At 40.8% G+C, this 24,303-nt stretch overlaps 2 protein-coding genes across 3 annotated transcripts; both read right to left on the bottom strand.

The window, feature by feature from the left end:
- Positions 1 to 1,931: 1,931 nt before the first annotated feature.
- On the bottom strand, positions 1,932 to 16,789 carry LOC101486801 (uncharacterized). 2 transcript variants are annotated; one of them, XM_024806058.2, is made up of 4 exons: positions 16,552 to 16,789; positions 12,041 to 12,628; positions 6,216 to 6,971; positions 1,932 to 5,728 (listed from the first exon to the last, which is right to left on the bottom strand). In XM_024806058.2, exons 1-4 carry the CDS (start codon positions 16,787 to 16,789, stop codon positions 4,923 to 4,925), a joined length of 2,388 nt encoding a protein of 795 aa, XP_024661826.2. In that variant the 3' UTR covers positions 1,932 to 4,922. The 2 variants fall into 2 exon arrangements, with proteins under 2 accessions (XP_024661826.2, XP_076732538.1); XM_076876423.1 differs by having other exon boundaries at positions 16,447 to 16,580.
- Positions 16,790 to 18,090: 1,301 nt separating this feature from the next.
- Positions 18,091 to 23,793, bottom strand: LOC112430090 (uncharacterized). The gene is made up of 2 exons (XM_024806061.2): positions 23,426 to 23,793; positions 18,091 to 20,900 (listed from the first exon to the last, which is right to left on the bottom strand). Exons 1-2 carry the CDS (start codon positions 23,694 to 23,696, stop codon positions 19,957 to 19,959), a joined length of 1,215 nt encoding a protein of 404 aa, XP_024661829.2. The 5' UTR covers positions 23,697 to 23,793; the 3' UTR covers positions 18,091 to 19,956.
- Positions 23,794 to 24,303: the final 510 nt, after the last annotated feature.

Genomic DNA, 24,303 nt, shown 5'->3' on the forward strand with positions numbered 1-24,303 from the left:
TAACAGGTACGAGGCCTTCATCCTTCTGAGTCATCACCCATGGGTGTTAAATTTGAGCTAAAACTGCACGCAGAAAGGAAATTGTGGGTTAGGAAATGAGATAAAGATCAATAACCAGCTCAAAGATTAGTTTAGATTCTTGTTGTATTTTATTGGGAAATATGCCACATGGTCTCAGAAAACAAGTCAGATTGTACTTACAAATACTAATTGCAGTAGTAGTAAAAACTAAAGAAAGATAGAAAAAATGTTTGAATAAAGAAAGTTCAGGAAATGTGTGCAAATGGAACAACAGACCTTCTCTTTGGGACTCCAGGACATCAGTAAAAAATTTAGAAAATACAAGAAAACATACGTGGATACCTTAATCTAGTTCATTTGCTTTTATATGAATTTGTTTGGAGACCTTTTTTCTGTGTAAGAAGAACCTGTGAAATAGATCTCTTGGTACAAATGAGTACCAGACCAATCATACCTCTAGACTAAACCCTTAACATATTTTTGACGGGTGTGTTATCCTTCTGGAAGCAGCCATCGGTAGATGGGTGCACTGTGGTCATAAAGGGATGAGCAAGCAACAACACTCAGATAGACTGTGGTGTTTAAAGAAAGCTCAATTGGTACCAAGGTGCCCGAACTGTGCCAAGGAAAGATCGACCACACTGCTACACCACCAGCAGCACTCCGAACCCCGATTTTTCCTCAGATTGTGACCCTAAAATCTGATTGTTGCAACAGAAATCAAGACTCATCCCTCATATTGTACAGTTTTGGTGAGCCTGTGTGAACTGTATCCTCAGTTTCTTGTTCTTAGCTGCCAGCACCCAGTGTGCTGTTTACAAAAAAGTTTGAAACACACAAAACAGATTTGAGAAAGCTAAATCCAGCCACTCGTGGTGCGTCACAATTAATACCAACTTTCATTGAGACCATCTTTCACTGTCAGTTTAAAGACATTGTGGAATTGTGCCTTTACCACTGCCCTCGACTCAGAATGAAGCAGACACCAACTTCGAAGAACCAAAAGAAACACGTGCGCATTGTCACAGGGCATTTGTGGCAAGCAAAATTTAAAATGTTTATGGCTTGGTGCCACAGTTGATTGTCTCTAGAAGTAATAACTCCCTTCATAACAGTATCTCACAAGCCTTAATGTGATAACTAAAAACTCCACCTATTCATCCAAATGTGCCCACGGCAGGATCTTAAGAAACACAACATGGCAACAACCAAAATGCCATTATTGGGGTTCAAGATCAGGGTTTTACAAACAGATCATGGTAGTCACGGTAACATCGCCCATGTTTTAAATCTTCTCATTTTAATCTCAAATACACAACTGAATTTAATTACTCTCTTATTACTTATTACTAAGCTTATTACTCCCCACAAACATGCTACACATAGAAACTGCATAGTGATGAGTCAAATGTCCTCCAGAACTAAGGGTGGATGCTGGCATGAGATGTCAGAGAGAAAGATTCTTTACACTTAAATAGACTTGGTGTGATGTGATGTCTGCCTCAACTAACTCACAGGCTTTGCTCATCAGCCATTCATCTTCCCAAGTCACACACTGGCCCACTTTAGAATATGCAGTTACTGTAACAGACGTATCCAGGGATCCTAAAAATTATAAACTAGTGAGTTAGCATCTTAGTAACTGAAAAAAAAAGAAAAGAAAAAAAACGTAATGTCAAAGGTCCCATCTGTGATTTTAGAACTTATACATTTTGTGTAAGTTAGGCTCCTTCAAGGATCCCTACAGGGTCCCAGTTTTACATTTTTTCCAAGAATATGGAAAAACTGGAAGACTAGGAGGAAGGTAGGAGATGTAACAGAATGGAGAGAAGGAAGAAATCAGCATTTGAAAGATTTAACATTTAGCAATTACTTAGACTGATCAATACGAAAAGAATCCACAACTCAAACACAGAATTTTCCATTTATTAGAAAATACAAATAAAGAAAATTATATTTTGTTATTCACATATTACGTATCCTTGAATATGTAATCCAACTTCATGTACAAAGTGAATTTAAATCTTTCCACAACGGCCTTGGGTTTCAGCAATTGTTGATCAGCAGCCTTGTGTAATAAACCTCTGTACTAAAGTAAACAGAAAACACTTCATATAAGGAAGGGGGGAAATTATAAGAGGTTTACTTTGTGATGCACTTTTGAGAGGCATCGACACTGCAGTGGCAGGTTAGGAATTTCATTTCCATGGGAAAAAAAAAAAAAAACCAGAAGCACTCATATGATACAAGAAATAGTTTTGTGACACCTGCCTCAGACAGTCTCTCTGTTGGCTTGGTCGGTGCTATTTTAATGGCCTCTTTAAGTCCATCTGACAATTCAGGACACTGTTGTCTATATAAAATACTCAACACTGCTTTAGTAACTAGTTTCTGGATTATGTCTTTGACCCAGGTCATAAATAAAAATACATTTCACACAAATATCATCGTGGGTAGGTATAGGTAGTCAAACAAACAAAGAGAAACTTCAAAGTCTTTGACCATTTGAAATTCTTGATAGTCACCATAGATGTAAATGAGGTATTTAATGCACAACCTTCTCTTTGATTCTTCATCATTAACACTCATCCTTTAATTTCTTCAAGGAAATTTTTTTTGGTTAGTGGAAAATGTCACATAATTGAAATCTTGGCTCGACTGGAAAGTTAAAGACTATCCAGCTGTAATTTGTCTTGTTTAAGACCAAACTTGCAGAATGTGGCACTACAGTGCAAGCACAAATTTCATGTAACTTTAGAAGATACTGTGATTTGAGGTTCAGTGCGCAGCCCATAAGAGGACAGAAATAAAATGCTGCAAAGCAACTATTTGAATGTCTTCAACTAAATTTAAAACTTACCTTACAGTAACTTCTACAACAGTTAAACTCTGTGTGGGTGAACTACACACCAGCCCATATCTTAAAATCTATTTTACTGATGCAAAATTAAATTATTTTACTTTAACAGCATTGGCATGATGTCTCAACCAAAGTTTAGAAAAACTGGTCCAGTATACTTGCTTCGTTATATATGCTATAGTATGGAACAGCAAATAAAAAAGCAGAACGCTAAATTTCAATGTAATGTGTTAAAATAATGCATACACTTGTACCAATAAAAACAATCAAATATTTTCGAATTGATATGTGATAATGAGAAATGAAATCTATGTTTGTAACTATTTTCTCTATCTTTTAAAAATGTAATTCAAATGTAAAAGGACACATATTAATAGAATTTTAAAGGGCACTGCTTCTTATGTCATATGGGTTGAGGTAATGGTTGATTACAGGACTGTACTGGCTACTATAATAAAATAAAGTACTTTTGACACAAAATAAATGTCTTTGAGTAGTTTAGATTTTTTTTAAAAATTGAAGTTCTGCACTTAAATAACAGAAAAAGCTTTTAGTTAGTAGCTTGCAAATATCAAACATTTGTTTTTGGCCTGTTACTTTAAAAAAAAAAAAAAAAGTTAGTAACACATAAACGAATGACAAGTCTGAGTAAATGCTCCGTTTACAGACAAGAACATCTGACAGCTTCTAATGTTTCTCACCTACAGAGACATAATGGATTCATTTGTGCAAAAACGCTCCTGTTTTTCTGAATCAGTGAGACCAGTCCATGCACATGCAGCACTGTTTGTTCTGTCTGTGCTGCTGGTTAACTCAGGCACCAGATTTTGTTTAGATGCTAAAATCGGTAATTTTAGCCCATTAAAAGGTGGTTTTCTAGGCTTATATAATTCACCTTTATGAAAATAAGTGTTGCAGGTGCATAAATGCTAAAAATGAGTTGTTTGTGCCAACCAAAGAAACATATTTCACGTAAGATCTCAAAAGAACACGAAAGCTTGATTTCTTGAGTAGTAATGATAATTCCTGACTCCCCACTTAGTGTTACACAGTTAGAAATGAGCTTCCTATGAAGGGTGGCTGTCCTCTCGGGTGAGAATTTCAGCCATCTGGGAGGGGCTCAGAGTAGAGCCGCTGCTCCTCCACATGGAAAGGAGCCAGTTGAGGTGATTCGGGCATCTGACAAGGATGCCTCCTGGGCGCCTCCTGGGCGAGGTGTTCAGGGCATGTCCCACCGGGAGGAGGCCCCAGGGCAGACCCAGGACATGCTGGAGAGAATATATCTCTCGGCTGGCCTGGGAACGCCTTGGTGTTCCCCCAGACAAGCTGGAGGAGATAGCTGGGGAGAGGGAGGTCTGGGCTTCTCTGCTTAGGCTGCCGCCCCCATGATCCTGCAGCTGATAAGCAGAAGAAGATGGATGGATGGATTTACTTTTGCTCACATTTAAAACTTTGGGAGATACTGCTATTTTTGTATGTTGATGTTTAAGAGATCCCAGAAAAACACTTAAATATACAGCAAACAGTTTGTACTGTTATCAACTATATGACTCAAAGACTCTCTCCTCTTTTACGATTTTAAGATCTCAAGTTTTTCTTTGGATTTCCAAGATAATTATTGTAATTCAGAAAAAAAAAAACAGGTGTATTTTTGTTCTTGTCAAGTGAATGCATCACACTTCCATACTCTCAACTTTGTTTCTCTCCTCATATTAATTACACTATTGTGAAAGGCACTCAAGAGCCCAGCACAGAACAATACAGAGCAAGTAAAGAGCAGTTGTGTTGCAGAGCAATTACACTCCTCAATCAATTCAAAAACAGATGAAGTGGTTCGAAGCACCAGGAAAACATTTCTGTGAGCACTTAAAAATATCACAGAAGTCAGATGGATCAGTCATTTTTGTGCTTGAAAAAAAAAAAAAACCTACCTCAAGATTTTGTTCTTCAGATTCAGCCTTTGAGAGTTTTACTACAAGTGTTTATATAAATAATATGAATAACTGTACTTGTGTGCTATGCTTACATATTTTTGTATATTTCAGTCCACATGCAGTTTAAGATGCAGTTTCAGGATGCTCATCTGGTTAAAACTCTTTCCACAGATCTCACAGCTGAAAGGCTGCTCTGTGATTTTCTCACACTGGTGTCTCTGAAATATATCGAAGCTATCAAAGCTTTGGCCACAGTTCGAGCATATGAAGCAGTTTTGCGTGGCAGACTCCTCGCCGCAGTTTCCCTCACGGTCAGTTGACGAGTTCATGTTAAATCCAAAAACACTCACTTCAGGAGTCCGGTCATTCGCTGTGTTGTAATCACTCACAGCCACCTTGTGTATGATATGCTGATTGTGTGGCTCAGGTGTGAGAGTTATATCAGAGCTGCTGGGTTGCATGCCTAAGACAGAATACTGGTCACTGAGCATCATTTCTTCATTTTCTTTGTCTAGAAAAGGCAGATCCTTGATCGGCGACGTATATCCCTGCTGCTCACTCGCGGCTCCGGCAGCAGGACTGAGGTGATACTTGACATCTTGTAGAAGTACACAGACAGTTTGTTCAGGGGCATCGCTGCTCTTCTCAAGCCCAGACGTCCACAGCTGACTTTGATCTGGTGCTGCCGTGCCATTATCAGTCCCTACCTGACCTACAGCCTGAAAATTCTCTCCATTAGGCTCCAGCTTTACCATAACAGTTTCCTCCCTGGCCGTCTCACCGTATGTGGGGCCTGGTAAGGGTTCCTCAAAAGGTGGTAGTCCATTCTTAGATTCTGCCAAGTTCTGCAACAGTTGGTTATCAGGAAGTGTAAACATCATGTGCTGGGGCTCCAGCACATCTGGGTTTTCTCCTTTCCAGAAAAAACAAGAACAGACGTTAATTAGCAGATAGTGTTAGCCAACAAATTTTATACACAATAGTGCTGGTTGTTTTCACATATGGATCCCATAAAGTGGAAAATACACATTTAATGGGGATATAGAAATATGATCAGCAAACCAAAAAAAACTATTCACGGCTTTCGCCGGGCTGCCACGAACCGCTCCACAGGAAGCTGTATCACAGTTGACTCCTGGTTTCAGCATTGATAAACTTATAATATTTATCATGACCAAAACTAAATGAATTATACTGTTAATTTGCTGTTTTTCCTAATGAATTTCTTCAGAAATAAATTTCTTACCATGTTGTGAAACCTGTGTGTCTCATTAGGAAAAAAGTACGAGTTTTTAAGCTTTAACAAAAATGCACTATTCCAGCTACCAAAACGTGTACCTGCTTTTTTCCAATCATCTATAATGTTATAGAGAATTTCGATACTTTTGCCCCTTCCTTACCATTTCTGTGTGTCTTCATGTGGCCTTTGAGGCTACTCTTCTGATTGAAGCACCTCCCACAGATGTGGCAGCCGTACGGCTTCTCGCCGGTATGAATTCGCAAATGCCTTTCAAGGTGTCCGGCTCGCTCGAAGATCTTGCCGCAGTACGAGCAGATGAAGCACTTCTTTGGTTTGATTACCTGAAAAGATCTGCTTCTCCTCTGATGCACATGATTCATCAAGGTCTCTGTCATACTGTGTAAGCCTCCTTCTTGTGAGATCATAAGAGGGTCTGAGGATCCAAAGGGCGTTTGGGAGATCATGGTGTTTTTGAGTTCACTGTACGGTTTTCCTGGGAAAGAGAAGGTGCTACAAGAAGCTTCAGCTGGTGGAGAGAGTAACTGAGCCATCCCGGGGAACGATGGCATGTTTTGCTCCGAGCTGCTAAGAAATTCTGTACTGCCCATCTCAGGGTTGTTTTGTAGTCTGGGCATCCACTGCTGGCTGTCTCTCTCAAACGCTGCGAAGGTGTCGCCGAGGGTTTCAACTCCTTCTCTTGTCTGCTCGTTTCCCCCGTGAAAGAGCGGTGGCGGTGTGATAGTCTTCTCTGCAGGCTCAGATTTAACCTGTACAGGTGTTGGCAGAATGTCCTCACTCTTAGGTAGAGCATCTTCAACGATCGCTTCTTCAGGGCGATGCGCATCAATAGGTGGATTCACCTCAGGAATCAGTTTCTGCTCAGCCACTTGGATCTCAACAGGTCCTGACTGAATACCTGTTTAAGCAGAGAGAGGAGGAAAAATAAGGTAATTCACCTTTTAAACATTGACGATTTAGAGTTTATTCTGGTTTCAGAATGGATCATCTTATATTCAATCACTACTCCTCCAATCCAGATGTCAAAGTATCTATAGATATTTGACCCCGTTGATTCAATGTTGGGTAAAAAGGTGCTTAGACAAAAAAGAAAGAAAAAAAAAAAAAAAAAGGCTCTTGCATGAATATATGCAAATAGGTGAATGAGGCTTGTAACAAGAAACCACACTGAGTTCTTAAATAGACTAGAGAAGCACTATATTAAAGTACCAGACCATTTACAATTTACAAGTCAGTCAGTCCACCATCTCTCCAAGACCTCCACAAACCAACTACAACCCATCTGTCAAATCATCAGTGCCACTGCTCCAAGTTCCAGTCAGTACCTTCCCCATTGTTTCAGCATTTTCAGTGGTGGGCTTTATGCCAAATTGCTTTTAACTATAACTAATTTGTTTTAAAATATGATTTAAATTGGGTGGCACCGTGGTTAGCACTGTTGCCTCACAGCAAGAAGGTCCTGAGTTCAATTCCACCATCAGGCCAGGGTCTTTCTATGTGGAGTTTGCATATTCTCCCTGTGTTTGCGTGGGTTCTCCAGCTTCCTCCCACAGTCCAAAGACATGCAGTTAGTGGGGATAGGTTAATTGGAAACACTAAGTGGAGGAAATATGTTTTTAATGGTGCCAGCCTCATCTGAATTAAAGACTAGATTTCATTTAAAGCACACTTAAAGACCCTCCAAGAATGTGGAAAAATTTATATTAAATATAGGTTTCCTGTCCAGACTGAATATAAATGACACAGATGTTTTTGGCCAGAATTTGGCCTGTGGACACCTCAGGACCTCCAGGAGGAACTGGAGAAAACATTGCTGGGAAAATGATGCCTGAAAACACTCAGCTCACTATCGCTGCAATTTCAGAGGTGTGGATGAAAATGGTGGTCTAAGGAGCTTGGAAAGAAAAGCGTCTGGACTTCTTTAGGTTGCTTGAAGACGTTTCACCTCTCATCCGAGAAGCTTCTTCAGTTCTGGTGGTTGGACTAAGGTCTGCTATGAAGTCTACTGTAGTGTTCCAGTTATTTAATTAATGGATAAGTTCATCAAAAATAAGCAAATTTCATTATTCAAAAGTCATTTTAGTCATTATTGAGGCAAAAAAAAAAAAAAAAAAAAAAAAACAAACAAAACCAAAGATTAAACTGGTACATGTTCTCAAACTTGAGTCAGGTGTATGTCTGTGGAGTTTTGTGACCTCCAGTTTTTTGTTCAGCGCTTCTCAGAGTGTCAGTTCACACCAGAAATGAAGTGTTTAGTCTTGTGGGTGGGGGTTCGTTGATATTGAAAACTGACCAGATTCTCGCCTCCCTAATCTGCTCTGTGCAACTTGAGGCGTCTTCATCAAAAATAGACCCGGCTCCATTTTAAGCAGCACTGAGACCTCAAGTCACTCCTACAATGCTTCTGAATCACACAGCAGCACATCTGGTGGAACTGTAATCATCATTTTGAGTGGGTGCAATTAGCTCCAGAGGCTTCAGAGCCAGAACATGCAGCCATGTTTGGTATATTCACGGGGTTAGCAGGTTTCAACCTCACACTACAGAAATGGTATAAAACTGCAGAGCGAGCCCCACTGGCAGCCACAGGGAAACTGAGTGTAGAAACTGCAATTAAAATTAATCATTTTGAATTTGTTTATTTATTGGGTGAAAGGAATATTCTGCTCACCCCTAAGTTAAATGTCAAAAAACTCATTTTTTATTGTTAATAATAACAACATTTGAGACCAAAAGTGATCAGTTGGTATGGAAAATAATGCTCCTGCTTCTTTACCATCAGCAGTTAAAGCTTTAAGCTGTTTAAAACACAAGTAGTTTAAGCTTTAGAAATTCTTTCCTTTAAACACCCGCAGGGAAGGAAACTTGCGACCCCTGCTTGACAATAATCATGATGTCGTCTATGAAGACATCTGGAAACGGTTTGGATTTGACGCCACACTCGAACACAAAGTTATGGTGGCTTACCAACTATGCTAAATACTTTGAGGGAACCCCTGAAATGATTTATTGTTTCATCTGTCTGCAAACACAGAGGGTCATTTTTGTCCTCTGTGTTGCTTGCTATGCTCTGCTAAGATCAGCAGAAAATAAGCTGAAAATTGGTTAATTGCTTAAAGGTTCGAAGGGCACTGAACATCTCAATAGTGTCACGTTACATGCATGAACTGGGTTTCAACCTCGGTAACTAATATCCGGTGGATCTTGTACAGAGCCCGGTGGTCTTGCTCTGGGTAGCACAAAGCTAAAAATTGGCTCTACAAGGCAGGAAGGGGGACTCTGCTGTTCACTGAGACCCTTTTAAGTCACCTTCCCCTCCACTCACTCACTGTCGTCACACCTAACCCACATAATTTTTCCTGTGCTTACTGACTTCAAACTGTGAACCAAGACTCAGAGACAGAAGATAAAAATAACACACCACAGCGTACAACTAGCTACTAACGTGTCATGTGAGTGACATGAACCTTCAAATTAAAAGATAAAATTACTGCTTCTATATGTTTCATATAAATTACATATAATTTTAAATGTGTCTTTAATCTTTCATTCATTCTTATAAGTAAAATCTATAATACTGTACGCTGGCAGAGAGCCAATGACCCCAGGCATCCAAGTTTGATCCTCCACAAATCCGTGAACCTCCCTAATCCTGCCCTGCTGAAGAATCGTTGAGCAATGTAGTAATTCCCCACCAACCAAACAGCCACCGGTCCTGACCTCCTTCAGTACGATAACAGAGGAGGATACTGCCTGAGTGCACACACCATTATGCAGCAACACCCTGATTTACATGTACCTCCAAAGTACTGGAGACCTCAAAACTGCCAAGTGTAACACAAAGTCTTTTGGCCCTTCTGAGAGTGACAATGATTGTGCAGTTACTGAAATATTTGAGCATGTACGACAGATGTTTTCACAACTTTTTCTCTGCTCATGTTCAGACTGTTAGAAAAGCAGAGGAGCAGCTTAACTCATTCACTGCCATTGACGTCTATAGCCGTCAATTGCAGTGAATGAGTCAATGGGTTTAACTCATTCACTGCCAATGGCTGGCAGTGAATGAGTTAACTGGGTCCAGGGCTGCTTTCACCCTGAACCTTTTTAGTCTTTGTACAAAACGAGCTGCATGCGAGGATGTAGACAAACGGTCTTTCATCTGTCAACGTGAAGTCACACTCGAGTTAGTTTTGGTCCCATACCTGAATGGCATTATCACCTAAAAATCAACAGTACTTCTGCTAGTAAGAAACCTTCTGAAGCAGATTTCCTGTTGCGTTAGAAGTGAGAACAGGCAGCTTCGAACCATTTTGTGACAGGTTCCCTTTTAGCGTTGTATGAAGTTCCTGTGTGAAAATAGCTCAAACCTTTATGATAAATATGGCGCTAAATGTAAGGGTCATATTTATTTCTTTTTTGTTTTGCCAAACCTGCCACCAGTAGGGAGAGCTGTCAATCAGTTTGTAGTTCTTCAGAACAATGGCTTAATCTGACAGAGCCGTTGCCTAGGACAGAGTTTGTGACTGTGGTTGATGCTCCTGAAAAACTATAATAAGAAGCTTTTGTGTTTGTCTTTGTGTCTCAAATCATCTAAACGAGCTTTCTGCACTAACCATTTTGGTCGCTTCTGAAAAGCTAATTGGTCGACATATTGTTCTTATACAAAATCTGTTTGTTTCTTTGTCTCCAACTATGCTTAAACAATCATGAGTTGAGCAACCAAACGTGGAGGACAGGTACATCTAAAGATGGAAGCAACATGGAAGATAAAAGTGAGGAGAAAACATGAATGACATTTGGTGACTTCAAGTGACTATGAGTGGGGCAGGACTCCAACATGAGAGTACGGGACCAATGAGAGTACAGGACCAATGAGAGTACAGGAAACTGTTGACTGGCATACAATCTTAGAGAGTTACCAAGGCAACCAGAACCTGGAATGTCAGCAGGTGAGCAGCTGTCAGCTTCACAGCAAAGTGCAACAAGCAAAGTGCTTTCAGCATGAACAAAGTTTATCTCTCTATCAAGTATATCATGCCATCATGTTGCCTAGCAACCACCAAACAATAGTTAGGTAGGTATAAATGATCAATTATTCTCATCTATGCACCTATAACACCTTTTAAAAGTTTTAAGTTCACAATAACATCTCATTTAGATCCACAAAGACTTATTCGGGCATGTCCTGTTACTTAGGAACCACCTAGCAATAGGCTAAAACGATCAATTTTTAGTATTTATTTATCTACGACACCTATCATGATTGGACTGTGTTCCTGCATTCAAGAAATATCTCTAAAATTAGAAACACCCTGTCTCAAAGTGATGCTGAAAAACTTCTATGCTCAACTATAGTAATTCATTTACAGGCTTTCCTAAAACATTACCTCATTACTCTCAGGAAAAAGTTATTTGTTATCCTACTTACAATACTTTCATGTTACTCTGTAAAATAGCTGAAAAACTCTGTCTCATAATCACCATTTAACATTATACATACTCTCCTCACATGCAAGGTCTTGAAGAATCAGGCCCAATATAATCTTAAAGACCTTATAATACGATATCACCCCAACAGAGCACGTTTCTGGTTCTTAGGGATTAAAAAGTAGAATAGGAGGCAGATCCTTCAGCTTTCAGGCCCCTCTTCTTCTCTTCTTAAATATTTCCTCTTTGATGAAGCATATAGTTGGGGCTGCTGAACCCTCCCTTTTTTTAATACTGCAATAGCTTGCTCATAGGAGCATAGGCATATATCAGCAAAAAAAGAAAGGAGTCATGTGTCTATACTTGCACCCTCAGAATAGTTTGCTTGTTCAGTTGTTGAGTGCTTGAAAGCATTGAAGATGAACACTGCCTTCATTTCCACAAGCTTTAACTGACCAAGTGTTTCACTGATGAGAGCTGGTTACAATCCAACTTAAAGCAACAAACCAAAAACCTCATAGTAGGAAGCATTTTACTTACATCTTCTGTGAATCTTTGTGTGCTCCTTGAGGCTGCATTTCTGATTGAACCGCCTCCCACATATCTCGCAGCGGTATGGCTTCTCACCAGTGTGAATCCTTTTATGACGCTCGAGATGCCCCGCGCGCTCGAAACATTTGCCGCAGTACGGACAGATAAAGCCTTTCTTAAACATCAGCCTCTTTACCGTCCTCCTCCGTGCCGTGTTGTACGCATTGCGGTACAGACTATAACCCAGTAACCCACGACCAAAGTGGTTCTGCTGAAATCCACCAGAGCTGCTGCAGGACACGGCCAGCCCACTGTCCAAAGACGATTCGGGAAGACACGACAGGGAGTTCTGTCCTAAACGTAAATAATGAGAGCTGTTATGTCCAGTCTCATTTTGTGTCGTCGATCTCCACTGTCCACTTTCATACAGAGGCAGCTCTTCTCCTGGTTTGTCGGACTGTCTGCTGGCCTGTTGATTTTCCTCCTCCACAGGTTCACATTTGACCTTCACTTCAGGTACAGACAGAGTGGCGGGTCCATCATCAGCATGCACATTTTCAAGAGAGTTCTTCACATCACCAGCACCACCCTGGCTTTCTGCAGAAAGATAAACATGCATGTTATAACTGAATTAAACCATCACTAACTTAATTCCAAAACAATTAGAAGCCGGAGGAAGTAATTTCCCCAGGATGATGGTGAGATATGTAAAATGACAGAAACAAACCAATAACATACATTAAAGAGTTGTAACTTTAATTCTTCCCCAAGATGAGAGTCAAGATAGACATTAGTTGAATGCCATTTGTTCATCTGATTTTGTGTTTACACAACTTTTGATCTGCATTTCATGAAGTTTAATGGAGAGGTGAAGCAGTGGCAAAGGAAGAACTTGTTAAACTTTGGTCTGTTATTACGTTCTAAAAGTTTGAAAAACAGAACATTGGTCGTGGCAGAGTATGGACTCTGCACGCACCACTTTAGTTTCACATTATTCAAGTTTTGAAATCAGGTCCTTGGTAAAACTTGCAAAACTGTTACATGGCAATATCTCCAAACACTATGCACCATGCGTGAGTTTAAAACTTTTCACAAGGTGCACAGATTTATTTTGGACCTCATAAATAGCAGAGCTAAAAGTGTTAAGTGATCCGCCTCAACAAACCAGAAGTTATTCTTGTGAATGACGTGTAACTAATGAGATCTTGGAGAAAATGTAAATATGCCCTTTCGGATTTTGTTCAAGAATCTAATCAATCCTCTAATGATCGTGTTTCACTACCTAAATTTGGCAGGTACTTACATAGTGCTTTCATACTCTAAACGAGCATTAAACATGCTTTTTACTACAAACCTCATTTAATTCTATTTATGTACCAAATCACAACAACAGTCGCCTCAAGGCACTTGATATTGTAAGGTAAAGAATCTACAGCAATTGACAGAAAACCCAAACAATGAAATGATCCCCTGTAAGGAAGAATTTCTGGTAGAAACAGGCTCGGTGGGGCGGGGCAGTCTCCCATAACCACACATAGTGAGTGAAAATAGGTGAGTGAAGAACAAATACTTCTGTTGGCTTCATCGGGTGAGGGCCTCCAGCTCGCACTGGAACGGTTCGCAGCCGAGTGTGAAGCAGCGGGAATGAGGATCAGCACCTCCATATCTGAGGCCATGGTTCTCAGCCGGAAAAGGGTGGAGTGCCCACTCCGGGTCGGGGATGAGTTCCTGCCCCAAGTGGAGGAGTTCAAGTATCTCGGGGTCTTGTTCGCGAGTGATGGGAGAAGGGAGCCGGAGATCGACAGACGGATTGGGGCTGCAGCTGCAGTAATGCAGATGCTGCACCGGTCCATCGTGGTGAAGAGGGAGCTGAGTGTAAAAGCGAAGCTCTCAATTTACCGGTCGATCTACGTCCCTACCCTCACCTATGGCCACGAGCTGTGGGTAGTAACCGAAAGAACGAGATCGCGGATACAAGCGGCAGAAATGAGCTTCCTCCGAAGGGTGGCTGGCCTCTCCCTTAGAGATAGGGTGAGAAGTTCGGCCATCTGGGAGGGGCTCAGAGTAGAGCCGCTGCTGCTCCACATCGAAAGGAGCCAGCTAAGGTGGTTCGGGCATCTGACAAGGATGCCCCCTGGGCGCCTCCTGGGTGAGGTGTTCCAGGCATGTCCCACCGGGAGGAGGCCCCGGGGCAGACCCAGGACACGCTGGAGAGATTATAGCTCTCGGCTGGCCTGGGAACGTCTTGGTGTTCCCCCGGATAAGCTGGAGGAGGTGGCTGGGGAGAGGGAGGTCTGGGCCTCTTTGCTTAGGCTGCTGCCCCCGCGACCCGGCCTCGAATAAAGCGGATGAGGATGGATGGATGGATGGATGAAGAACAAATACTCAACTTTGGCCTATTGTAGTATAACTAAGGGAGGATTCGGGGTTAACTGATCCAGCCCTAACTCTACGGTTTACCATAAAGGAAAAGTTGAAATGTAATCTTAAAAATAAGAGCTGGTTCCACAGAGGATGCTTCCAATTTTACTTTTAAACATCCTAGGAATCACAAGTAAGCCAGGAATCCGAGAGACAATTGCTCTATTGGGGTCTTTAAGATAAGACAGGGCCTGATTATTCAGACAACCCCTGCTGGTCCTGGCAGATGGCCGACCTTCCCTGAGGACATTCTGCTGGAGGTTTTTTCCTCTTTAAAAGGGAGTTTTTCCTTTCCACTGTCGCCAAGTGCTCGCTCAAAGCGGGTTGTTTGATTAGTGTCTTTATCTTACAATATAAAGCACCTTTGACTGTTGTTGTGTTTTGCACTATATAAATCAAATTGAACTGAACCGATGTTGTACGTGAGGAGAATTATTGTAAAATTAGATTCTGGATTTAACAGGAAGCCAACAAAGAGAGGCCAGTGTGAGAGGAACACGCTCTCTTTTTCTAGTCCCTGTCAGTACTCTCACTGCAGCCTTTTGGATTAACTGAGTTTTTAGGACAGCCTGATAATAATGAATTACAATAGCCCAGCCTAGAAGTAATAAATGCATGAACTAGTTTTTCAGCATCACTCTGAGACTGGATGTTTCTAATTTTAGAGATACTGCGCAAATGCAAGACAGCAGCCCTACATATTTGTTTAATATTGCCCATTGACTGAGAGCTTTCAAACCATCCCTCACTCTGATGGATTCATTGGAGGAGCCAAGGATTCAACCACCCACCCTGCAATTAGCGGACAACCTGCTTTATCTCCTATGCCACAAATCCATGAGCTGTACAGCTCACTAAATATGTGAATATTAGTAATATGTAAAAGCACCACTATCTCGACTTCTTGTACATTTTGGAAAGCTACAGCGCTTAATACATTTTTAGACGACCATCCAATATAAGATTTATGCCACAGCTGCCCTAAATTAACAGTAATTACCAAAATCAATCTGTAATGGTTAACCCACCATATCCACAAGCTCTTTTATTGAAGTGATACTTTTAATATAACTATTGTTGACATCCAATAACTTTTCAATTTGATTTTACAAAAAAAAAAAAAAAAAAAAAAAAAAAAAAAACAGACAATACTATTACTTTTTTAAAGTAAGATGACAAATTACTGTTATTTACTTGCATTCACAAACAAAAAATAATATTAATTTTACTGGTTAACTGTTTGATTAATTTCCGACTTCTCAAAAGGAGTCCAGTGTGCCAGCTCCAGTGTGAGTAATCAAATGTGAATTCAGTCATTTTTTGTTTTAAACTTGTTTTTGACAGATTTCTAAAATATGTTCTTTCTTGTTTTTAATGGCAGTTAAGCAATAAATACAGTAAGCACAACTGGTGCACTGAACTCATGCCCGTGTAAGTAATACTGTTTATTCTGACCTATGTGAGCAGGCGGGAGAGACTCATGAAACAAACCAAATATTTGTACCAAATGTTCTTCAAAATGAAACGAATCACTCAAAGATCTACAACAAAGTGAGAAAATAGATTTGTGTGTTTCATATCTGTCCCCAGAAAAGGTCCACATGGCATCTGGACAAAAATCTATTTCTAAGTAACTTCTGCTAATATCTTATCGCAAAGAAGAGAAACAATTTTGTAATGCTTACATTCTTTTCTTTACACTATATAATTGCAAACACGCCAGCTCATTAAAAAGACCTATTTTGGTCCTCATGTCCTGCAGCCAAAAGATAAATGATCCAAAATGACCACTGGAACGATTTCCCATATTATTGCAGAGCAAATAAAAGCCAAAGCCTTGTGCTGGGGGATTTTTCACAACGTGGCAACATAAACATTTGTTCTTAAATTATTATTTTTTTCTCTAGAATTTAATAAAGTATTTCTCTACCTTTACACAACCCCTTTATAAAAGTTTGAAAACTGAGATTTGTGCATTTTCGTCCCTGACAAACCTTGCATCAGTGTACCAGTAAGTTGGCACCCCTCAGCAAAGAGGTGCCAGGTTAGCACGGCAGCTACAGGGTGTTGAGGTGTGGTTTAGCTCGGGTCCAGCTCACCATCTCTCCCGTGGTGGTCGGGTCTCAGGGTCACCGCCTGCTGGGTTACTCTCAGCTCGCCGTGCAGGAGCTCGATGTTGCTCTTCAGCTTCTTGATCTCGTTTTCACGCTGGCACATTTCCAGCCGCAGCACCACCATGCCATCCTCCACAACTTTGGCGATTTCTGCCACGGCTGCTTTGGACAAGGCATCAATCACGGAGGCGATCTGGGAGCGCAGAGCAACGCTGCTCAACATTATCGTGAACCGACCAAGGAGTGAAGGAGGGCTGAACTTTAAAGCCAGAGAAGCGGCTCGGTGGGTCCCACGTCAGGGAGGTGAGTTAACGGCTGCGTCTAAGCGAAGCAGGCCGATGCGGGAGCCGCTGGCTCTTCCCAGCCTGCAGGCATTTGGTTAGCCTGATGTTGGTTTTTAATGAGTACAAAGAGATAAACACTTTCTCGTTTTACGGAAGTGATGACACACATACCGTAAAAACGCGAAGAAGAGCGCAACGCATATTGTCACCGCACTTCTGGGGCTGCTGGACCTTTTTTTGTTAAACCAAAAACAAAAAGTCTTCAAAAGACTAAAGTAGGAAGTTTACGAGAATCTAGAGAAAACATGCTATTTTCAGGTTTTATCTTAAAGGGACCATATCGCTTTACTCTTCAAGCATTTACTTATGAGAAGTTTCCAATGTTTCCAGTCACGTCAATACAACACACACAGCAGCTGTGAGAGGAGGTTGCAGGGACCATCTATAAAGTGCAACACGACAAAAGAAATCATACACTTTCATAACATTTGAATCTGGATTAATTACAGTATGTTCATCTAAAAGTGTTGTAACCAGAGTCAGGGATTATTTTAAATTCCCACCAGTTCTATGCACCAACACAATGGAGAGCTGCTAAGTTTTAGGAACACCTGAGAGTAAAATTTATATGTGCAGGACGTGTACATATTCAGTTGAAGATTTTTAAATTTTTGTTTCGAGTAACCAGAATGGAGACGATTAGAAATGAATATATCAGAGAGACAGCTCAGGTTGGAGACAGAAAGGCAAAGTGACGTCTTCATTCTCTGCTGACCGCAGGTTTCCCCAACCTTATAAATAGTATATTTGCATGACTGAATCTAGCACCACTGACTAACAATGGGCCGTGAGATCGACGAAAATATCAGTAGATGAGCAGTTTCTGAACTACTCAGATTAGCCTATCTAACACCAACAACCATGCTGCGTTCAAAGTCGCGTAAATCACATTTCTTCCCCATGCTGATGCTTGATTTGAACCGATCCTGCTGACCATGTCTAAAGGCCTAAATGGATTGAACTACTGTCATCTGATTAGATATTTGAGCAGTTATACAGATGTATCTAACCATTTGAAACCCAGAGTTGAAGCTTTAAATGAAAAATGTACTTTCAATTCAAAAAAATGCAATTAACTCATTGTTGTGTTGTCTGCACTTTATTAAACTGTTGGGAAAAAACCCCCACAAAAGACAATGAATACACACACACACACACACAATCATAATCTCTCGCGCACTTAAAAGTTTTTACTTTTTAATTAAATGTGTGTAATTAAGATCTGACAAGTAATCTTCAGTCACATACAGTTTGTCCTGCTAATAACTACATCACAAGGGCAAATATTAGAAAAGGACCAACCATTTAATTTCTTCAGACATGTTTCAACAACAGATACCAGTATATTTTCAAGGCACTGTAATACTTCTGAGTACAGAAGTATGACAAAGTTACAAACACACCAATCACAGTTTTCTTTGAGTATTTGTACAGTCATTGAAGAATTAAAAATTAAGAAGAAATAAGGTAGCTAAAACTTCCAAATGAAACATTTTCTTGAACAAGAATCTAAAACTGCATAAAAATGTCCCAAACACAGAAATGTCTACTAAACAGTAACACACAAATGGCTTATGGAAAAAAAAATGTTTCCACATCTGTGAATTTGAAAGGGACCTGCAGGGTATCATCAGGCATCCATGTGCCCTGCAACTACAGTGCAATGTCCTCCCTGCACGTGGACTTAAAAGTAGTATAAAACAACGACACACCCCAGTGACCACAGCTGTCCATGTGCGCATCCACGTGGGAGCATAATCAGCATCACGGTTAACATCAATAAACAAACCATTTCTTACTAATCTTTTCAGTTCAATGTGCCATCTAAAGAGTGCTGGTTCATATAAGTTGTTGGAGTTAACCACAGAAGCTGTTCTCAGAGAAATGAGTGCAGACACCCTCCAGGAAGCCCCTGACACGACAGGAACATCTACACTACACAGTCTGCTGGTGGTATGTTTGGGGAAACTGAAAACAAAGACCAAATATATTCCTCTGAGCCCTTCACACGTCACCACGCTCTTGCAGTTTCAATGCCTGAGAGAATCGTTTGCTACTCAGACTGCATTTAAAGGCCATCTAATATTTATATGAGAACACAGAAAAAGAAAATCTTCCCCACCTCTCTAGTAGTTCCTACTCGCGGCATGAGAATCAATCAATAGTTGACATTTATGGAAGTTAAACTGTTAACTCTTGCATCAACACCAGAATGCCTTTATTTATCAGTTAGTGGTTATTTTTTAGTTTCTGTTTTATTTAATTTATTCTGTCTGTGTAGGTTGTGGTGGTTGTGGTCAAATAAGGTCAAACTTTCATAAAATGTCTTTAATCTTTAAAACTGATTAAAAGTCTGCTGCCTTTGTTTTTTGCAACATTTAGGAATTGTTACTGCTGTGGGGGATTCTAAATATCTAATTATACCTCTGACCTCACTTTTACATTTCACATCTACATCACATATGGTCGTGAAAAAGAGAATGAGCTGCCTAGTCAGAAAAATTAGATAATAAACTCAAATTATTCATGTCCAGTTATTTACAAATCAATACCTATTATCTGTTACCCATCAATACATATTACCCACTACTATATGTTTTTTTTTTTTTTTCAAAAACACAATAATATTCCCTTAAAAGTAAATAATCTCCAGAGCAGTGCTTCTTTTTTTAGGTTAATTGTGATCATGCCATTAGGAAAAAAAGACATAGAAACTTTTTTCAAAAATAACAGTTACGATGTTTTTTATGTTTAGATTTCCCAGGAGATGAAGTTTGTCACATTAATGGGACAAAATGTCAAATTATATTAGTTTTATGTGTAATATCTCACAAAGAGGTGTGCGTCCAATGGAAAAGCAAGACAAAGCAAACGATAAATGTAATGACTCTAATGCATCTGCCCCCCTGTAATGCAAATCAGAGGGCTTTTTATGTTTCTGTTCATTCACTCCAATAAAACTGTCAAAGCACACTTGTAAAATAAAAGGTTCATGCAAATGTTCAAACTACCGCAGTCCATCTCTGAGAGCTGCAGTATCTGATCGCTATCTTCCTTGCAGGTGGATCTCTTCATGTATTTTGAGGTTACCAAGCGCCGTGAAGCTTTTACCGCACTGCCTGCAGCTGTACGGCTCCAGCCCGCTGTGGAACCGCTCGTGTCTGAGGCAGTTGTCCTGCCTCGAAAACATCTTACCGCAGATTTTGCAACTAAACGGCCTCTCCCCGGTGTGCACGCTTTGGTGCGTCCTCAGCCGGGTCTTCTGGGTGAAAGATTTCCCACACTCGAGGCACCTGAAGCGTTTGGAGGGTTGGTGGGTGGCTATGTGTTTCTCCAATTGAAACAGGCACGAGAAACTCTTGTTGCACAAAGAGCAGACGTAGACTTTCTGATTAGGTCTGCACACCTTCATCACCCTTTTGGCTTTAAAGACATCTCTACTCTGGTTAGGAGCGTCAGCATTTGAACTTGCTGAGATTGCTGCGGCTGTTTCCACGTGAGGCAGAGGGAGTAACGGCTCAGCTCGCAAGCAGTCACCCTGACTGCCTGCAGGGGGTGAAATACATCTGAACTCTTTAGTATGAACAGACTCTAAAGCGATGCCTCCCATACACGCGGGGTGCGTCTCTACCTCCGCTCTCACTGGCGCGCCTGCAGTTTCCTCTGTGGTAGACAGTAAAGAATTATAGGAACTTTCTGTGTTGCTCTGAGGAGAATACTGATCAGCGTCAGAGGGGAGGATCTGCATGTGCTGCTGCAACGCCACAGGGTTACTCTCAAACATGCTACAAGCAGGCCACATCAAGTCATCCTGCTCTGCCTTGAAGCAAACACCTGTTCTCGCCGTGTTGTCTTCTGTTTCGATGTTAGCAGGTTCATCCTCTGGCTCGTGCTTCACCACTGGCCAGATGTTTTGGCTCTCTTCTGTCACATTTTGGGCAGTTTTTGGTTGAAGAGACACTGCAACCATGTCCTGAGCTTCCTTTTTGTCTGCATTTAAAAGGATGACAACCGTGTTAACACTCGATTTCAATTCTCAACCAACAAATGCAAGTCAACAGAGCATCTAACCAGTTTCACCAGTAGAAGTGTTTTAGTGCTGCTGTTTACCGGAAACGGTTAGACATGTCAGCCACAAAAGGATGCTTCCTGATAAACTCAGGTTTTACAAAGTTTAGAAAGTCCCTGATATACTGCAATAAACTGTTTTTATCTTCATAAGTTCTTGAGTTTTATCTGACTGATATATTGCTAAAAAAGATTCAGTCGGTTTAATCTGAAAATGAAATGAATGTCAAAGAAAATGAATTTCTTTGATTCATCGAATTGGACCAAGACATAATAAAAAAATATCCCAGCAGTTAGAAAGACAGTGTACAGAAATTTATATTTAACTATCTTTATAAATGAACTACAAAGACTAAAATAAATTGTTGGTAAAGGATTCAGTCACCTATAACCTATACCTGTACATACAAATTTCGGTTGTTTATGTTTATAGGACCACCCTGTGTCTTCCTTTTATATTTTATTTTCCCTTGCTGTAAGAGCTCTGTAACATCGAAATTTCCCATCGGTGGGATAATAAAGATTTATTCTATTCTATTCTATTCTATTCTAATGCACTCTTGAGCCTTAACCTCACATCAGATGACCTCAGTGGGTCAGATGATAGGGTTAGGCAAGGTCTCAACGTGGTTTCACCTAAAACATCTGGAGGTAATGACCTTGGCTCATGTCATGAGGAAGTGAAGAAGCCCCTTGGATGAGGGGTGAAAGGTCTAAATGAAACAAAAAGAAATGGAATGTGGGGCCTCCCTGCTGCTGCATTGGTGGTTCTTTGTGTCCGGGGATGGGCGTCCAGGTACGCACTGGCTCACTCCTGGTGGCTGCTTGTTGGGGCCTGGAGCCTGGGGCTCGCTTGGCCTCTGGGCTTGGGGCTCGGTCACTCTGGCACAGCTGGCTGCCGGCGGAGCTCACGGGCACGTCACTACAACCCCCCCTGGCTTCTGCTCCGCAGCTGCTGAGTGACCCCTCATCTGGGGCTCTCCTCAGCTCTTTCCGGGAGAGTGGCACGGCTGCCCCTCTGTTGGTCTTCCTTAGTCTCTTGTGCTCTGAGGGCCTCTGGATGTCTGGAGCCTGAATCTCCTCCATACCTGCTTCATGCCCTGGAGGCTATGGCCCCCCACACCCTCTAGCAGGGACCTTTAAAAGGGACCTTTTAAAACAAGTGCGTTCATGCTCACAGGTGTACACACGGGTGCTCACACACACACAAACTACACCCTTTTTGGCTCCTACCTCAAAGCACACTGTGTGCTGTCGATCCTACGTGCTGCACAATAATGTTTAATATTTAGTATTTACTGTTATATTCACATAGATCATCATGATGTTGTTTATTCTATTGCTCTCTTTTTTTGCTTGTTTTCTCTATTTTTCTTTCTCAACAGGTGATCCAGGTCATTGATATATGTATTTTTTGTCTGTTTGTTTTGTTGGTTTTTGTTTTTTGCCCTTTATCACAGTTTCTCTTCCCCACTGTTTTTCTTTCCCTACCTCTCTTTCTCCCCTTTCATTTCCCCAGTGACGTCTGTCCCATGTGTAACAAGTGAAAATAAAATAAAATTAACACTAAAAACAAAGTGAATCAAATAGACCAATACGGCAGGGCCGGGATGGTCCATTTGGTAAAGTAAATCCTTTGGACAACTTTCTTGGCCTTTAGACAATAATTCTGATCTCAAAAGAACCAAACGGGACAGGCGCAAAAAAAAAAGTCCAGTAGCTTTCTCCTTAGACTGTTACTGCTTGACATAAGCAGGGCATCCTCCATCTGTGCTTTTAAGTCTGGACTTTAACTTCCCTTTACTCTTTCCATTTGAAATGGATTTTCAAATGAGGAGTGGAATCACCATTTTAAATGTTATTAGTAAATCGTGGGTTTTTGAAACCATTTACTTATTTCTATTTTTTCATATTGAGTTTAAAAAAAAAGATTTTGAAAATTAGTTTTTTAATTTGGAATTCGAAAATAGTTTTTGAAATGAGGTTTTTATTGAGAGTTTAATTCTTTTTTTGTGAAATTCATATAAGTATTTATTGATGGATTACTAATTAATTTTGAAAACTAGATTTTAAAATAGTGTTTTTATTTAAAATAAACTACTGAAGTAATGTATTATTTAATAATGTTTGAATAAATACAATTATTTCAAAAATGAATTTACAAATGCAGAATTCATTATTTAAGCACAGAATTCTTTGTTTTGATGCGTGTGGCTCTTGTGGTCCTCCATTAATCAAAGCAACGTTTCAGTGTGCTTTATGAATACATTTCACTTACTAATGATTCATACTTCAGCCGAACCTAAACTTGAACCATCACAACATGACAGGGATGATCATTTATGTTCTAATGTGCAGTAAACCTTTTTATAAGCAAAGGAAGTTAAAATTTGAGATTTTTTTGAGTAAGGTTCGTTTAGTCGGTTCCAGATGTTGCCGTTTCTTACCCGTTCGGAGCACCAGTTCCTCGGCTGTAGTCTGCGTATGTTTGGCTTCTGTAGCTGTGCTTGCGGCAGCTTCTTGAGCTTTCTTGAGCTCAGCCTCTATCAGCTTCAAACTTGCTCGGAGCTCCTGATTCTCATCTTCCCTCCGACTCAGCTCCAGGCGCAGGACCAGACTCCCGTCTTCCACCAGCTTCGTGATTTCTGCCACCGCCGCCTTCGCCAAGACGTCCATGATGGCTGCGACCTGCGCAGGAAACGACGAGGGAAAAGACATCCTATGACCCGAAGATTAAACCTCAGCTATAAGCTGAACTACCAGCTGATGCATGTGGTGAGATCCAACTCCCCTGCTGTTATTTTGGTTCCCTTCCGGGAAAATGAAAAGGCGGATATGATGTAAAACCGACGGCTGTAAAACTTCTAATAAACATAATGATGATTATAAATCTCTCATAATAAACGGAGCAGTGTTCTCTAATGTGTCTTATATATATATGTATATATATGTGGATGTGTGTATATATATGCGGATGTGTGTATATGTGTATATATATATATATATATATATATATATATATATATATATATATATATATATATAAACACCCAGCACGCCCCTGCGGGCGGTTTATCCTTCAAGCTCGGGTCCTCTACCAGAGGCCTGGGAGCTTGAGGGTCCTGCGCAGTATCTTAGCTGTTCCCAGGACTGCGCTCTTCTGGACAGAGATCTCCGATGTTGTTCCCGGGATCTGCTGGAGCCACTCGCCTAGCTTGGGAGTCACCGCACCTAGTGCTCCGATTACCACGGGGACCACCGTTACCTTCACCCTCCACATCCTCTCGAGCTCTTCTCTGAGCCCTTGGTATTTCTCCAGCTTCTC

This window comes from Maylandia zebra, linkage group LG18 (assembly GCF_041146795.1).
Source record: "Maylandia zebra isolate NMK-2024a linkage group LG18, Mzebra_GT3a, whole genome shotgun sequence".
NCBI classification, from domain to species: domain Eukaryota; kingdom Metazoa; phylum Chordata; class Actinopteri; order Cichliformes; family Cichlidae; genus Maylandia; species Maylandia zebra.

What these genes read in the sequence shown, in the direction of transcription:
- LOC101486801 (XM_024806058.2), bottom strand. Translation starts at nt 16,789, where the DNA reads ATGTTGAGCAGCGTTGCTCTGCGCTCCCAGATCGCCTCCGTGATTGAT. An exon ending in CACAAAGATTCACAGAAGAT is followed by an intron (nt 6,972 to 12,040) that starts GTAAGTAAAATG and finishes CTGCTTAAACAG; the next exon opens with GTATTCAGTCAGGACCTGTT. An exon ending in CATGAAGACACACAGAAATG is followed by an intron (nt 5,729 to 6,215) that starts GTAAGGAAGGGG and finishes TTTTCTGGAAAG; the next exon opens with GAGAAAACCCAGATGTGCTG.
- LOC112430090 (XM_024806061.2), bottom strand. Translation starts at nt 23,696, where the DNA reads ATGTCTTTTCCCTCGTCGTTTCCTGCGCAGGTCGCAGCCATCATGGAC. An exon ending in GGAACTGGTGCTCCGAACGG is followed by an intron (nt 20,901 to 23,425) that starts GTAAGAAACGGC and finishes TTTTAAATGCAG; the next exon opens with ACAAAAAGGAAGCTCAGGAC.